Here is a 15,906-nt window from a genome sequence, read left to right on the forward strand (position 1 = left end):
CAACAGAAAGCTGAGGGGACATTTTGGGGTTTGATGGGATTAATGAGCGTATCACATTGTAGTGGGATTATTAATCTCAATCTGTTTGTCAGTGGCTCATTTGGACTGTCTTAAACAGAGTCGCTTGCTTCCTGCTAAATATAAGAAAGACCACATATGTAATGTGTGACCATTGCTTTTAGGGTAAATTTCCCATTTCAGATGTTTGTTCTCAGATATTTTTTAATGAAGTCACAACAAAGATTACCCAAAGAGTAAATTTAAAGTGCTGAAGTGTCCTTGAGAAAGAAAATGAAGCCCAGTTTCTCCTTCTGGCAAGGCCAGAGTGTGCAGTGCACATGTGGGTGACTGTGCATGAGAGGCACACTGTCAAGGTCTTTGGCATGAATGGAAACACACATGGACTGTTTTCCTCAGGATATAACTAGAGGCTCACTGACTGAGTTTTTCCACTAGGTGTCCTCCGACTTACATGAAGGTCAGCATTGAGAATTCATGGTGAAGTTCACATGAATTCAGAAGTTCATGGGCAAACTATCACAATGAGACAGGCAGCAAAACATTTAGAAGGGTAAATAAGATATTTTCTTATTGATCAAATCTCTATTTAAGAAATAAAAACCTTGGCTTGGTAAGCCGAGAGAAGCCTCAAAAGTAAATGTCAGACACATTAAATCAACTTGACATGAGTATGTTTGGCTTGGAAAAGAGAAAGATGCAAAGCAAAACAGTAATTTTAGTTTCAAATGTCCAAGTTGTGAAAGATGAATGTGAAATAAAAAGACAGTGTGTTATGAAGAGGTCAAATGTGGCCTCTGCAGATGAGTAAAAGTAACAAATGTGTGTGTAATAGATGTAACTCTAAAATCTAATCTAATCCTGATATCACAGGGAATGAGCTGCTTTTACAATCTTTCCAAAGTCCTACCTGACTGAGGCAGCAACTGTTACCAGGTCATGATTTACATCTTTTACACTTTGTGCTACTTATGAAATGAATGATTCTACTGTCTTTCTCCACAAGCTGTGGGCTGTACACTCATCTGCATGTGTCACACTGGAATTAAAACCACATGAGAGATCAGGCGATGTCCTCTTATCACAGATTTGACCCTTAACACGTTATGTGCAGAGGAACAGAAGCCTGTCCTGTCCAAAGGCTGAAAGAGCTGTCCTCTCCACATTGACATTTTTTATCTTCCTCCTCTCCTCCTTCTGCCTCATCCTCAACTTTGTGATCTTTTCCAGACAGTTCAGTGAAATACTCACTAGGTGGCGATATAGTTCAAAATATCTGAGCGGTCAGACTGATTCTAACATTTACTGAACAAAATTATAAACAACACTTTTGTTTTTTGTTCACTTTCTTTATGTACAAAAAAGGCCTATTTCTCTCAAATATTGTTCACAGATTTGTCAAGTTAGTAAGCACTTCTCCTTTGCCGAGATAATCCATCCACCTCACAGGTGTGGCATATCAAGATGCTGATCAGACAGCATGGGTATTGCACAGGTGGGCCTTAGGCTGGCCACAATAAAAGGCCACTCAAAAATGTGCAGTTTCACTTGGGGGGGGGGTCCGGAAACCAGTCAGTATCTGGTGTCGCTGTCTGCCATCAGCCCTGTACAGTGAATACCGGGATTCATTCGTGAAGAGAATACCTCTCCAAAGTGCCACATTTTCTTGGATTTTTTGGAACTGCACATTTTCGAGTGGCCTTTTATTGTGGCCAGCCTAAGGCACACCTGTGCAATACCCATGCTGTCTGATCAGCATCTTATGCCACGCCTGTGAGGTGGATGTATTATCTCATCAAAGGAGAAGTGCTCACTAACAACAGACTTTGACAGATTTGTGCACAATATTTGAGAGAAACAGGCCTTTTGTGAACATAGAGAAAGTCTTAGATAATAATCTTAGATTTATAATTTAAATCCTTCTATTTCAGCCTGTGAAAATATAAAATATCCTGAAAAAAACCTAACTGTACCTTATTTGATCCTGATTGTATTGGCCATTGAAAAGTTAATTCCCAAGTCACCATTTATGCATTTTGTTAACTGAGTTTGTCATTAGATGCTTTTAAAATATTGTTGAAAGTCAGTTAAATAATTTTGTAAATGATTACCTCAAATATCGTTTTTCATTATCCTATTTTCTGTTTCTTTCTATTTTTACATTAAACCTCCCGTTATTTGATGACATTCTATTTACTTTAAGACATCTATGAGCATAATTTAATTTAGTATAGATGGTAGATTTTTTTCACTCCTTTATTTTATTTTCATGACTTATCTTGTAGATTCCTAATCTTACCATATTTTATTTTTCTATCTTACATTTTTACATTTCATTTTAAGACTTTTGTGTTTTTGACGTGTCTTTATTTGTCTCTGTCCATAACAATTATTTTATTTCCCCTGGTGTTATTCCTTGTCTCAGCCTCTCAGTCCATTAACAAAAAGCTTCCATATCCTGAAGGCGGGGCCGAGCGGACGCGCGTTCGTGTCCCTGAAGGCGCGCTCCCGGGCCGCGTCTCCTTCAGTAGAGGCAGTGGAGCGGCTCACTGTGTAAAGTTGAGCCTCTCCGGCGGCGTCGTGCTGTTTCCGTCTGTCAGTTTTCTCTCTGCTCCAACATGCGTCTCCTCCTGCAGACATGGGATTTATCTGCGCTGGGTGGAAACTAACCGCCGGCTCTGCTGCTGCTTCTGTCCGCGTCCTGGTCTCCTTCAGACGGGAAAACCCTGCAGCGCGAGTCTGAGCGTTTTTACCGACACCGAGCCGCTTTCCCCTCTTGAATTCATTTGTTTCCTGCCTCTTCATTTATGGACTACAGAAGCTCCGAGTGAGAGTGTTTGTAATTTCCGTTCACACCGCTGAAGATGGAGACAGTGATGGAGAGGGAGTGCAGCGCGCTGGGGGGGCTTTTCCAGACTGTCATAGGAGACATGAAGGTAACATGAAGGATCATTTGTTATTATGTCATCTGATTTGTGATTGCAATCAATGTTACACACGTGAAATATTCAGGGCAGGGCGCCTGGGGAAAGATCCTGCTGTAGATCCTGTTGCATCAAGCCAGGAAATGCAGACATTTTTATTCTGTCTGTCGCTTTATTGGAGATTTTCCGGCATCATTAATTTGCTAATTGTCCAGGAGGGGAGGAGAGGGGGGAGGTAGGTGGAGTAAAGTGGGTGTGTTCAGGCTCTGTTGCCTTCATTTTCAGTTTTCTCCAAAAAAAAAAAAGCGAAAAAAGACCATAGCATTTAAATCCAGCTTCATCCTGGAAACCAAACACAGCTACAGGCTCCTGATGATGGACAGTGACAGACAGGGCTTCAGTGATATCACAGGAGATCACAGTTAAATACAGTTCTCTCTCTCTCTCTCTCTCTCTCTCTCTCTCTCTCTCTCTCTCTCTCTCTCTCTCTCTCTCTCTCTCTCTCTCTCTCTCTCTCTCTCTCTCTCTTATGACTGATTTCTGATTCAGATCTGAGAGAAAACACTTGCTGATCTCTAAACAAAAGAAGAGGAACTTGTGCACAAATAAATCATTACTCAGTCAAATACAACAGAACTCTTCATGCTCTATCAAAGCAAACCGTTTTGATTTTCAGGCCTGTAAATGACATTAGAGCTGATGATTTGATCAACAGAAAACATTCCCTTGTTTGCTTCTTATAAAATGTGAGGATTTGCTGCTTTTTATTTTTGTCTTATATGAGAGTAAAGTGACTAATTTGGGGTTTTGGACAGTTGGACAAACATAACAAGATGCCACTTGCACCATTAACTGACTACTTGAGGAGATAACTGGAAGGTTTATTGAGTTCATAATGAAAATAATCAGTAATTGTAATCCTAAGTGACACGAAGAGTGACACTCTGTTATTAGTGATTTGTTTGAAAATCACCAATTCACATCATCAGTTGAATATATCTGATGAGAGAGTGAACAGTACCTTCTGTGCCTCTTTTGTGTTTGTATGCATGTAAATATTTATGGCTTAGTTGTAGCCTACAGTTATTGCGTGTGTGTGTATGTGTGAGATGTCGGTGACGTTGTGTGGGGGCAAACCTGTTTTCGCGGTCACACTGTGGCGACTCACTCCACATTTGGGGACAAAAGGTCTGAATGTTGAGACTGTCGTTGTGTTGAGTTCATGTGCAGGTGGTCACGGTGAATGTTTTAATATCAGGGCTGGCCTGCGGTGTCCTCACAGGTAACAATAGGTTTCCGTGGTGACGTAATAACAGACAGGTGGTTTCTAACAGGTGAAGTGGTTCACAAAGAGAGGAAATCTGCCACACCCTCTTCGCCTCGTCCTTGTTATGTCCCTTCTCTTCTTCCTGCTTCTTCCCTATCTTACTTCATCCTCCTGCTTTTTCACTGAGCCTCCTCTTCTTGCTCCTTCTGTCGTCCATTTATTCATACAGTATACACTTGCTCCCTTTCCCTCCACTGCTTCCTCTGCCTCATGCCATCTTCCAGTCCTCCTGCACCTTTTCCTTCTTCTTTCTTGTCCCACTTCTTCTCCATCTTATCCTCTCCTCCTCTTCTTATTTGCTTCCTCTTCTCCTCTCTAGTCTTTCTTCTCTGCCTCCTTTCCCCCCTCTCCATCACTGTTTTTTCTTTTCAGCATCCATGTTACGGTTCTGTCCCTTATCTTTCCCTTTCATTTTGCACTCCTTTCTTCTTATTCATTCTCCTTTGTGTCCCTCCCGTTGCCATTTTCCTTTTCCCCCCTTTCAAGTGAGTCTTAATCTCTCATGCATCTGTTTTGTATTTATTTTTCTTGCAAGGTGAAAAACGCCGAAACATGTTTATAAGCTTGTTTTCTTGGTGATGCATGTTGATACCAAAATTAATCAGTTGCTGTCACACTTTCTCTAAATATGCATGTTTCACACCTAGCCTACCTGTTGTATTCACCAACATGGCCGCTGCAGATTTAAGCTGTGAGTGATGCTGCGTCATGAGTCTGAACAGAATTGACTTGTGTTTAATATTTTATTCATAAATGTATGTTTCAGTCCACAAAGGGGATAAAATGACGACCATTTGAAAAGATCAAGAACAAGCTAAATGTAGCTACTTTATTTACTATTGTGTATTAACCTCAATTAAATTAATTTAATAAAATGCACCTCACTGCAGTCTGCCTGATTCATACGTGTGACTCGCAGAGAGCCAGACTCTCTTTTTCCCTCTTAGCATAAACATGTGTGGGCGGAGAGAGATTTTACTGTGTCACTGTGGAGGAGACCCGACTCTGCTGCTTCTAATGGTCTTTTACACGCACACGTTTTGTCTGTCTAAAATGAAAACAATGAGAACGCTGAGAAGCCTGCTTGTCTGTGAATAATAAAGTTGTTAGTTGTTGTTTTTTTTTTTTTATCCTCTTGGCATTTAGAGATGAGATGTGAAACTAAAATTAAGCTCCCTTTCCCACTGCAGGAACTTAACATCTCGCAACACGGGGCTTTCTCAGAACCTGTAAGCCTTTGGTACTTGGTTGTTTCTTGTTTTCCCAGTTTATTTTACAAACCGGAACATTTTGGATATATGCCAATCACGGTGCAAAAGCTAGACCTTCTACTGCTTTTTATTGGTAGGGAAGCAAAATAAGTGATTGAGGGGAAAGACAACAAATTAAGTGCTGCTGATATAGTTATTGATTTTTCTTTCCTGTTTATGGAAACGTAGGATCCAATTTTATACGTTGATGGAGAATTTAGGGGCCTGCTGGGACCGACACAAGCTGGCTAGGAACGTTTCAAACCATGTGCTAGATTTCTAGTTTGATCCCTATTTATTACGGTCATCTTTGTTGTAATATGACAACACATCTGCTCGACCAATCATTATCGACAGCTCTGCCCCTGGAAGAATTTTTGTTTCATCATGACAGCGGCTTCATGCTATGTTGCATCACATTCCTGCAGTAGAAAAGGGAAATTTGAGGCCACAAGTTAAATCAAATCAGAGCTGGTTGTCACCACTGTAAATGTGTGAGTAAATAATTAAATTTACTGTAATTTAAGAGAAAGTTTAATGTCTTTGGACATACATTAGTGCTTCTTGTGTGATGTGACTCAGCATAAAGTATAGAGCTGAAAAGGTTAGTTGATTATTCAATTACTACCGGTTCAGAGTTCTCAAACGTTTCAGTTAGCTGGTTTTCTCAGTCTCTGTGATAGGAAATTTAATATTCTGGGGTTTTGCACTGTTGTTTGGGCGAAACTAGCATTTTAACGGCGTCAACTAGCGCTCTGGGAGATTGTGACCGTGGAAAGTTTCACTATTGTCACACGTTAACGGCCGAAGCGGTTAATGAAGAGAATCATCAATAATCAATACAATAAATTTTTGTAATTTAAGCCATGCAACATAAAAGTATTTTACTTGGAAAAGCCCACAAAACAAGCTTATTATAACCAAAAAAAATAAAATTACCTTAATCTTTTTTCAGTAGACTTTGTAGAGATGCTCAAAACAACAGAATACATTACTTTACAACGACTTCTAGTGTTGCTGTTGAAAGCACTTTGATATTAAATCCTTGTAGTCCAGCAGCCCTTTTCGTTAAGGGCCTGATGTAACTGCACTCGGATGAGACATGAGACCCCCCCTCCCCCCCAATCAATTCCTTACCACCACATACGTTTCCTCTTTGCAGGTCGGCTACACCTACGCTCAGTGTGTTGTGTATCCATATGTGTTCATCTGTTAAAGTGAGTGCGTCTGGCTGTGTGCAGTTCATCATCCACACATCATTGTGCTGGTTAAATTGAAGCAGACACATTACTGTTGATCCGTTTAAGTGGAACCAATCGGCATGTTTTTCCCTGGAGGAGAAACTGGCTCATCCTCTTCTGCTGTGAGCTTCACATCTGCCTATAAACTGTCTTTTTTTAAAGTGTTGTTGAATAGACGCTGAACAAAAGGTTCACTGCTGTGGATTTGGAACATGCTCACATTAGTGTCTTTACAATGTTAAAAAGTACAGTAAGTGATATTGGACAGTAAGTGTGATTGGACCATAGGAAGACTAACCTCTGTTCTGATTAGACTAATAGTTTAATTATTTTAGGAAACTATTCTCTACTTTCCAGCACCTGATGTAAAGTCCAGGACCCGCTCTCCTGTGGTTTGGTCTCCACCAGCTCCTGAGGAATTAAACTGCTAAATGCTCCACTCTCTGCAGCTGGTCTCCAACTGTGCCTTTCTGCTGTTTGGTGCTGAGCAGGCGGTCTACAGGGGGTTTATCAGAGCTTGTTCAGCGGTTAAAATGTCTGCCTGTGGTTTAAATGGAGGATTGGTGAGAGCAAGGAGACTCAACCATATTGTAACCCCCTGCAAAGACTAATAGATGGATGAATTGGTGAAATTAATATCTCTGTAACTTGAATCATTGCAATGCATGTTGAATTTAATAAATAGATAGATTATAAATTATATATATATATTTTTTTAAATACAAATGTCTCAACTCTAGTTTGAAATTAGCAACATCCCAGCTAACAATGAGTTCCAGTAACAATGAGAGACTTCCAGTTCTTCCTGCGGGAGTCAGACAATATACAGGAAGCACAGGTTATTGTAATGTATCGCAGCGCTGTAAACATTAAACCCATCAAAATAAATCTAAACGTTCTCTGATCTGTATTGAACATCTGTGAAAACAGCTGATGCTAACTTAACCCTGTTACTGCTACCAAACAAACAGCGTTCAAGTGCTGAGACTGTGTGTGTGTGTGTGTGTGTGTGTGGTTTTGAGGTTACTGAATGCTAATCACCATTTATCTTGGACTGAGCTGTCGTCTTAATCACCTCTGAGCTAAAATAATCCTGGTCTCTTTTCTTGGGAGGGGGGCTGCTGTGTATCAGATTGGAGATTGTCATGGAAACATCACAGCCAGAGCTGCTTTGGTACTTCGGGCCAAATGGGTCACTTTGTTTCGTTTTTTTTCTGTTGTAGGCCTTTTTATTGGCATTGACTCTTCTGCTGACGTCTGCTCTGGTCTCTGTTGTAGCTCTGACGTGTTTCCTATCTGGCGTCAGGTGCTGTATTTCTGGTTCTAGGAGGTGAAAGCTACTGTTGTGTGTATGATACTAATAATCCACACATTTCTAGAGTTACACTCTGTTGGGTTCAGCAAAAGTTTTTGTATTTTTGCCAAAATATTCTAGGGCTCTACTATAACAAATATTTACTCACACATCAATAGTTTTGTGAAATGGATCCAAACTGAAATTTTCATGGAAATTGATTTATCATTTTAGTTTTTCCACTAGGAGTGTTTTTCAGGGAGGGTGGTCGATCCCCCAGATGTACTAATTTCCCAGAGCGGGCATACGTGGTGGTGGTCATAGACGCTGCGCCTAGAAGGAGGTTGTTCAGTTGGCCCTCAAAACAATCGTAGGGGAAACACTGCATTTAAAATTTATAGATTCTCAAACCCAACAAAGGCCCTCTTTCTGGTTCTTTAAGGTTGAGTGGCACAGCTTGATCTACAGGTAATATAATGCATTAACTTGTTGTTTCCTAACTGCTAAATGAAATGCAAAGGCCAGCAAACTTTAAAGGAGTAGCTCAATATTTTTGGAAACATGAGAAGACCGAAATATCAGTCTCATGTCTGTACACGTATGTGTATGAAACTACAGCCAGCAGCTGGTTAGCTTAACATTAGGACTGGAAACAGGGGGAAACGGCTAGTCTGGCTCTGTACAAAGGTAACAGAATTCGCCTAGCAGCACCTCTAAAGCTCACTAATGAAAGACGTTATATCTTGTTTGTTAAATCTGTACAAAAACAGAGATTTAAAAACAACAATCGGCTGTTTTATGGGGCATCTTATTTGTTGGCTGTGAGCATCAAAACTTTCTGGAGTCAGATCTGGTTTCCTGGCAACTGCCACCAATAGTCTGGCACAAAAACCCACCGTACAACCACAACTTGACGTTTTTACACTTGAGTTTTTGTGCAAAGTTCCTAAAATGTCAAACTATTCCTTTTAAAAGGATTCATCTGCTGGCCCACGTTCTCTGAACACATGCTAAATTGTGTCTCACTGAGTTTTAACCAAGGTCACAGTGATTATTAAGGTGCTTTGGGGACCTTTTTTAGAGAGAATATAGATGCTCTTCTTTATGAAAAGCTTCACAAAAGAAAATGAAATTTGGACTTCTGCAAATACTCAGTCACAGAAAAACATGGTCGTGCTGAAGTTTCATGAACCAGATTTGTGTTATTATCCTCAGTGATAAAGAAGAAACGAACAGATTTCATGGTTTTAAGCCCGTGCTGTCGCTCTCAGAGCCGAACAAACAGAGCAGAGGATTCCTGAAGGACCTGCAGGCTCCTGCTGCCTCCGGTTGTTGCCACGGTGACAATTTATGTCCTCAATGACTGATTGATGCAGCGGCCCTGCCCTCGCCTCGCTGTGTGTCCGAGAGAGCGAGGGGAGAGAGAGGGGAGAGGGGATGTAATGAGATGTGGGTATATATATATATATACAGTGTAATAGAGAGGAAGTGATGAATGAGTAATAAAGAGCAGGATGATGAAATGAGAGTGCATGAGAGAGAGAGAGAGAACAAAATATATGCATGTTGAATATGAAAGAGAGAAACAAAGAAACAAAATGTGTGGCACAGGAAAAAAAATGTGTGTGTGTTTTGGGTGTGGATGAATGCACGTGTGACTCTCCCCTCCCCACAAATCCTTCTCTGTCTGAAGCCCCTCTGCAGCTGCAGCGTTACCATAGCAATGGCAGCCAGCCCGGTGACGCTGGGCATCGCTCTCACAAAACAGAACAAGGCCGAACACGCTCAGCTCAGCTGGGCTGCTAAGAGAGCAACGACGATGACGCTGACAAAAGGAAACGCCCGCGTCTGACAGCTTTCTGCAGGAGGGTGGAAATGTTTTGCAAGTCTTGTCTCAGAGGGGAACTTTTTATGCTTTTCCATATTTTATGGCATATCTATAATGTTTCAATGTCAGATGTTCATGTTAAACAAATAATGAGGTACAAGTATTGAAAAGAAATCTCTGTGAGCCAAAACCTCAGATTTCCACCTTTTCTGTTCAACATTTTTTTCTACCAGCTCAGTATGACATCATACCGAGCAGGATTTTCATATATGGTCATTTGCTCCAGGCACAGCAGGCCGGCCACGCCCACAAAGGAATGCACAGCCCCATGCTCCTGTCAACATGTGGCGAGTTTAATCTTAAAACGTTTAGCACTTTTTTCTGATTGATTGGCTTTCTCCTGTTTGGTGGGCGTGTCAGAGGTTTTACCCAGGAAAATGCAGTGCACATGTGTGTTCAAGGCACAGCCTTTTCCGCTATAAAATTTATTTTGCTACATTTTGTTGGAGCTGAACTGAGTAGACAGTTGGCTTTTTTTAGGCGGGGGGGCTTAAAGACACAGGAGCCTCTACAGCAGGTTTCAGACAGAGGCTGAAATGAGGCCCTGCATTAAGTTCCAGTGATAAGCTGCCATAGAGGAGTCACAGAACTATGCAGTACAGTACTCGTATGACGTGCATGTTGAGTGAGTCAGTGGTCGCTGCTGAAATCCACTGTCCTCGTTCTGCGCAAAGATGCCGCTTTAAATGTTTAGCTAAAGCTGATGAGATGATTCAGCCGTCTGAGTTACCTAAATCAGGCATGTATACGAGTCCTAGTGGTCACATGCACATTTATTGCCACTTTTTTGTCTGTCTGGGGAAACACTGATTTGTGAAATTGTACAGATCTGCTGAAGCCTCATATTATCTTGTACGCTGAACTTTAAAGTGATAGAGGCTAAATCCATGTTCTGTACCACTGACACTGCTCGGTATGGACAAAAGGAATGATTACGAGGAAATACGATTACGATGAACAACCAATAACTCCCACAGTGTACAAATTGCATGTGAGAACTATATTAAATACACTTGACAAAATCAGAGCCTGTCCTTAACACACACATCTGTACAACATAACACCCCAGAGACTTGAGACGTGACTCCAATTGTAACCGTTCTGTCAGACACACTTGAGATGGATGACTGAAAAGTGCAGCTGTCTCTTGTGTATTGACAAACCATTATATTACATTGGTTTTCTCTCCTCTTTTGTGTCTTTCGTTTGTAAAAGTAACCTCTTTAAATGTGCATGTGGCACCTTTTCACCGCAATGATAAATTAATTCATTTTAATTTTGTTATAAAGTCCTGGACTTTAATAGCTCCTGTGTCTCAGCAGGTTTTCTGCTCATGTGTAAAACTTTCTGCACATTCAGAATCGCTCCCACATATGTGTTCTCTGAAATGTTGAGAAAAATTGTCGTAATATTACGAGAATAACGTCATGATTCAATGAGAATTCATAACATTTTTTATGTGAAAATGAAACTGACCGACTACACTTCTGATCAGGCTACAAATCCACACAGATGTTAACTCTGATAAAGTGCAGCTCGCAGTCCCAAACGGAGCAAGTTTGGGCTTCAGTTTGGCTCGAGCTCTCGTCACACCCCCTAATTGTGCTGTGTTAAATTGTGAAGTTTTACTGTCCTTCCCCTGTTTACTTAATACTATATAAAAGGGAGTCAAGAGGCCTCAGATGTTTCTCTGCACTAGAAAAGCCCCACCCACCCTGAAACATCAGGGGACTCCTGCTGACGGGAAGCGTACCCCAGTTTCTTCTGTCTTTGGCTGCAGTAACTCAGTGTTTCCCTCCATGCAGCCTACTTTCTGAACACACATCCAGTAATACCGCACTGCAGCGTTTGGCTTCTCAGTCTTTGTATCTGTCTCCATATTAAATCCAGTCCGGGGACCCAAACTGTATTTGCATGCCTAGGGGGGTGCTTGTCTGGCTTCCTCTGGATGGGCTGGGTGGGGCGTATGGATCGGCAGTATCGATCTGTCTCCTTGTTGTCTGTTGGCTCACGGCTCCTCCTGATGCTCAGGATTTATGTGTTTTGGTTGAGCCCGAGGATGTGTGGCTGAACTTTTAATGGGGAGGAATTTGCTTTGGGTGTTTTTATAGTTGAATACGTATATATTTGAGGCCGGGTAATATGAAGGGAAATAAAAACCCAAACCCTGTGCACGTTTGAGTAACTGTTCAGGAAAGACTTACTGCGAGCAAATGATAGCATGATGGCGATATCGGCAGTCTAATACCTGTGGTGTTTGTTTTTTAAAAGTGTCGGACCTTAAGGCCCCATAACGGACACACTCTGACCTGATAAAGTGGATCTTTATCAGCACGATACTGACCTTACTACTGACTGAGTATTCTAGGTCACAAAAAAGTTTATAATTATAGCAACACAATAAGATTGTTTACTCCTAAATCTCTGTGTGTGATTTCAAGTTGCAGCTATGAAGGAAAAGGTTGTTTTTGATATTAATAAATAAAAAATCTGATTTTGTTTGTTTTTTCTCCTCAGGGCAGTTACCCTGTCTGGGATGACTTCATCAGCAAGGCCAGCAAACTACAATCACAGCTCAGGTAACTAAGCCTAATGCCAGAAATCGAATGCAAGTAACAGACAAAACAAGCAAAGGAAGAAACCACTTTGACAGCACATGCCTTGCATTTAAAATAACACTTTATATGGGTAAAACAGAAAAAGAAATATATTTACAAACAACAAAACAGATTAGAAAGAAATGAGCCAAAAACAGAAAGGGGTAATCTCTCCAATAATCCTGAAATCACACAATGAAAATAAAATAAATAAATCATTGTTATTTTAGTTTTGAAACATTCATCAATTTTTAGTGTCCCTATATTTACTTGTGCTTTCTCAAACTGCAGTGTGTAAATCACCCTCTGCCACCAGACATATTATTCATCCTACATGTGTAACTTCATGTACAATCATAGACCTGATCATCACACACATTATAACAGCCTAATACAAAGACAAAAGGGAAGCAACATACAAATCTTATGTTTAAAAATTCAGTTTTTGATCCTCAGCTCCATCTGCTATGCAACTATTTGGAAGCCAACAAAATGTCTCTCCTGGTCAGAAAGTCTGTCCATCTTTCACTTTACTTGTTTTTACTCTCTGAATAAATATTGCTAACCTGAATCCTGACAGCCTCGCTGGCCACACAGATGAATCAGATTCATAGACCTTTCTTGCAGCAGACATTTTGACATCTTTCATAGCAGGAAATGCACAGATGGGAATAATAATAACATTAACAATTGCTCTGTTGCACTATTAATTGCAATGCAACAATTTATTCTAGGGTTCAAAACAACTCTTTAGAAACCTGCAGGGGATGTTTCAGATGATAGGTTCATGTTTTTCTGCAGGATATTAAAACGGACGCTCTTTCATTTTCCCCACTGACGTTAAACTGATGTTATTACTTGTTGGCCGTCCCAATAGGCAAAACGCTAAAAGGGAACTTTGTGCACAGGTGGTACACACAAATACACACATGATGAGAGTCTGTACAACCTGAGCTCATGAAAATCCAATGAGTCTGTTTCATTAAGTGTTTAAATGTCAAGCTCACCTCTCCTGTTCTGTCGCCCTTTTTCCAGACTCTCTGATTTACTGGCCCCACACACACACACACACACACACACACACACACACACACACACACACACACACACACACACACACACACACACACACACACAGAGAGAGAAATGTGCACATACAAGTTGCAAACCTATACTAAAACATTCATTCATCATGAAGAATACCTCCATACTTGCTCGCACACACACTCACCTCCCTGCAGCTATTAACCAACCACAAACTTTCACACACACACACACACACACACACACACACACACACACACACACACACACACACACACACACACACACACACACACACAACTCAATTAACCTTCCGAGGCTGGCAGAGATTAATGATGCCACCGTAAAGTCATTATCAGTGAAATGGATCAGCAGCAGCCTAGAGAGATTCTGCACTGGACCAGAGGTCACCAGAGGTCAAATCTTATTACAAACACTTTGACTGCGTCCCGCCTTCTCTTCCTCGCCACGCCATGAGGTGTCATGGCATTTTAGGCACCGCTTCTGTATCTGGGATTAAACGGCCGTACTATTGCTTTTGCATGTTTTATTTATCCTGCTCTTTACAAACTGCATGTACCTTCCTCTATAGCCAATCATCTGCTATAACGTAAGGCACATACTGTGATTTTTAGTTCACTGCGACATAAAAAGTCAAATTGCAGCGATTTCAAATATAGACCTCAAGGTAGACAGAAAATTAACTCATTTGTTCAAGTTTGCTCAGTCAGATATTAAAATAGGATGTGATAACAAGAAACATATGGTAGGACAGAAAAAACAAATTAGCGGACCCAAAACCACAATCTGAACACATTTTCTGTAACATAGAAGCTGATTTTAAAATACTATTTTGTAGGATATATCCTCCCTATCCAAAACCTCCTCTGTTGTGTCTCCCAGGACGACAGTTGTCGCAGTAGCAGCCTTCCTCGATGCCTTTCAGAAGGTGGCCGACCTGGCAACCAACAGCCGAGGTAGGCTTGAAACACGTCTGTCTGTGTTGGTGTGCATGCACTGTTTTACTGTTGTCCGTCTTTGTGTGGTAACGTGTCAAAAAGCTGCAGCAGAAATTAAACTTTTGGTGACGAAGCTGAATAAATGATGGAAGTCGTTGTTGGACTTGTGGTGAGTGAGACGCTAGCTGCTGATGTTTGTTGTCAGCCTCCGGTTCTGAGATTGCCGGCTGAAGCACTCTGCGGTCATTCGTTCACCTCACAAATCGAGAAGCTTTACTCATCGGATGCTGGTAGTGTCATTCACAGAAGTCAGTCCACTTTTTGTTGTATGATAAGCACCATGCCATTAACTCACACCTGGTTCAAGTGATGGAGGTGACGGATTGAATCATATTCTGACTGAATGGTGTGAGCAAATACAAGACATGTTGTGAAGTAAACCCTGAATTCATTGTCCATCTGCTGTTATTATATTTTTGCACTGAAGTAGAAGAATGGCATGAAGAACAGCCAAATCGAGCTCCCTAATCCACGTAGGGTATAAATACAGCGGCCTCCCACTGTAAATAGGATCTGACGTTACTGCTGCACTCACTGATATAATATGTGTATCAGGATTGGTTGCAATAACGAAACTGACTGATTCCATTCTTTTATGAAAAGATTGATGAAAGAAAGGCCTATTTGAACATCTTTATCTTTTTTAAAAAAACATTAGGCCTACATTCACAAATACAACATTTCAAAAGAAATCAAACATTATATTGAAGCATTGTATAGTCTGAAGAATTGAAACCAGTTAAAATGTACGAAGACTTTTTCTTTAATGCCTTTGTTGCTTGTTACGTGATCCCCCTGTGTATCTAGTTGTGCCATGTTCTATTCAGTTGTTTAATGTAGGCAATTTAGTTTTGGATGAAAATTTTCGTATTAATACGGTTCAATAAAAACAACAGTTGTATTTTCTATCAGACAAGAGCATTTTTTTTATTAAACACAATACAGCCCGTGTTAATCTGTGAATGGTGATATGAAATGTTAGTGTAGTTTCTGAATTTAAAATCCCACATGTTAACCAGCGAACTCACATTTGAAAGAAAGGTCCCCCGTCGTGCAGCAACAAGCCGGCATCGGTGCTCACTCAGCATTTGAGGGTTTTAACAACCCACTCCGCCCTCATTTGTTTTCGGATGGCCCTCAGTGTGGCGGACCCTCCGCGTGAACGTGCAAACGGAGTGGAAGTAGGTAGGGAGAGGTAGTAGCACGCAGTTTCGGAAAGGCCCTCAGACTGCTGATCGACTCTGACTCCGTGATTTGTGACCCCTCAGTCACAGAGACAGCCGGAGCAGTGATCTGTGTTGTTA

The 15,906-nt window shown here is 41.0% G+C and overlaps 1 protein-coding gene across 1 annotated transcript; it reads left to right on the plus strand.

Annotated features, from left to right (window-relative positions):
* The first annotated feature begins 2,513 nt into the window (after positions 1-2,513).
* LOC123958904 (protein MTSS 1-like) lies at positions 2,514-14,688 on the plus strand. The gene is made up of 3 exons (XM_046032646.1): positions 2,514-2,954; positions 12,460-12,521; positions 14,487-14,688. Exons 1-3 carry the CDS (start codon positions 2,883-2,885, stop codon positions 14,686-14,688), a joined length of 336 nt encoding a protein of 111 aa, XP_045888602.1. The 5' UTR covers positions 2,514-2,882.
* Positions 14,689-15,906: the final 1,218 nt, after the last annotated feature.

This window comes from Micropterus dolomieu, linkage group LG02 (genome assembly GCF_021292245.1).
Source record: "Micropterus dolomieu isolate WLL.071019.BEF.003 ecotype Adirondacks linkage group LG02, ASM2129224v1, whole genome shotgun sequence".
In the NCBI taxonomy this organism is placed as follows: Eukaryota; Metazoa; Chordata; class Actinopteri; order Centrarchiformes; family Centrarchidae; genus Micropterus; species Micropterus dolomieu.

What these genes read in the sequence shown, in the direction of transcription:
- LOC123958904 (XM_046032646.1), top strand. Translation starts at nt 2,883, where the DNA reads ATGGAGACAGTGATGGAGAGGGAGTGCAGCGCGCTGGGGGGGCTTTTC. An exon ending in CTGTCATAGGAGACATGAAG is followed by an intron (nt 2,955 to 12,459) that starts GTAACATGAAGG and finishes TTTTCTCCTCAG; the next exon opens with GGCAGTTACCCTGTCTGGGA. An exon ending in AAACTACAATCACAGCTCAG is followed by an intron (nt 12,522 to 14,486) that starts GTAACTAAGCCT and finishes TGTGTCTCCCAG; the next exon opens with GACGACAGTTGTCGCAGTAG.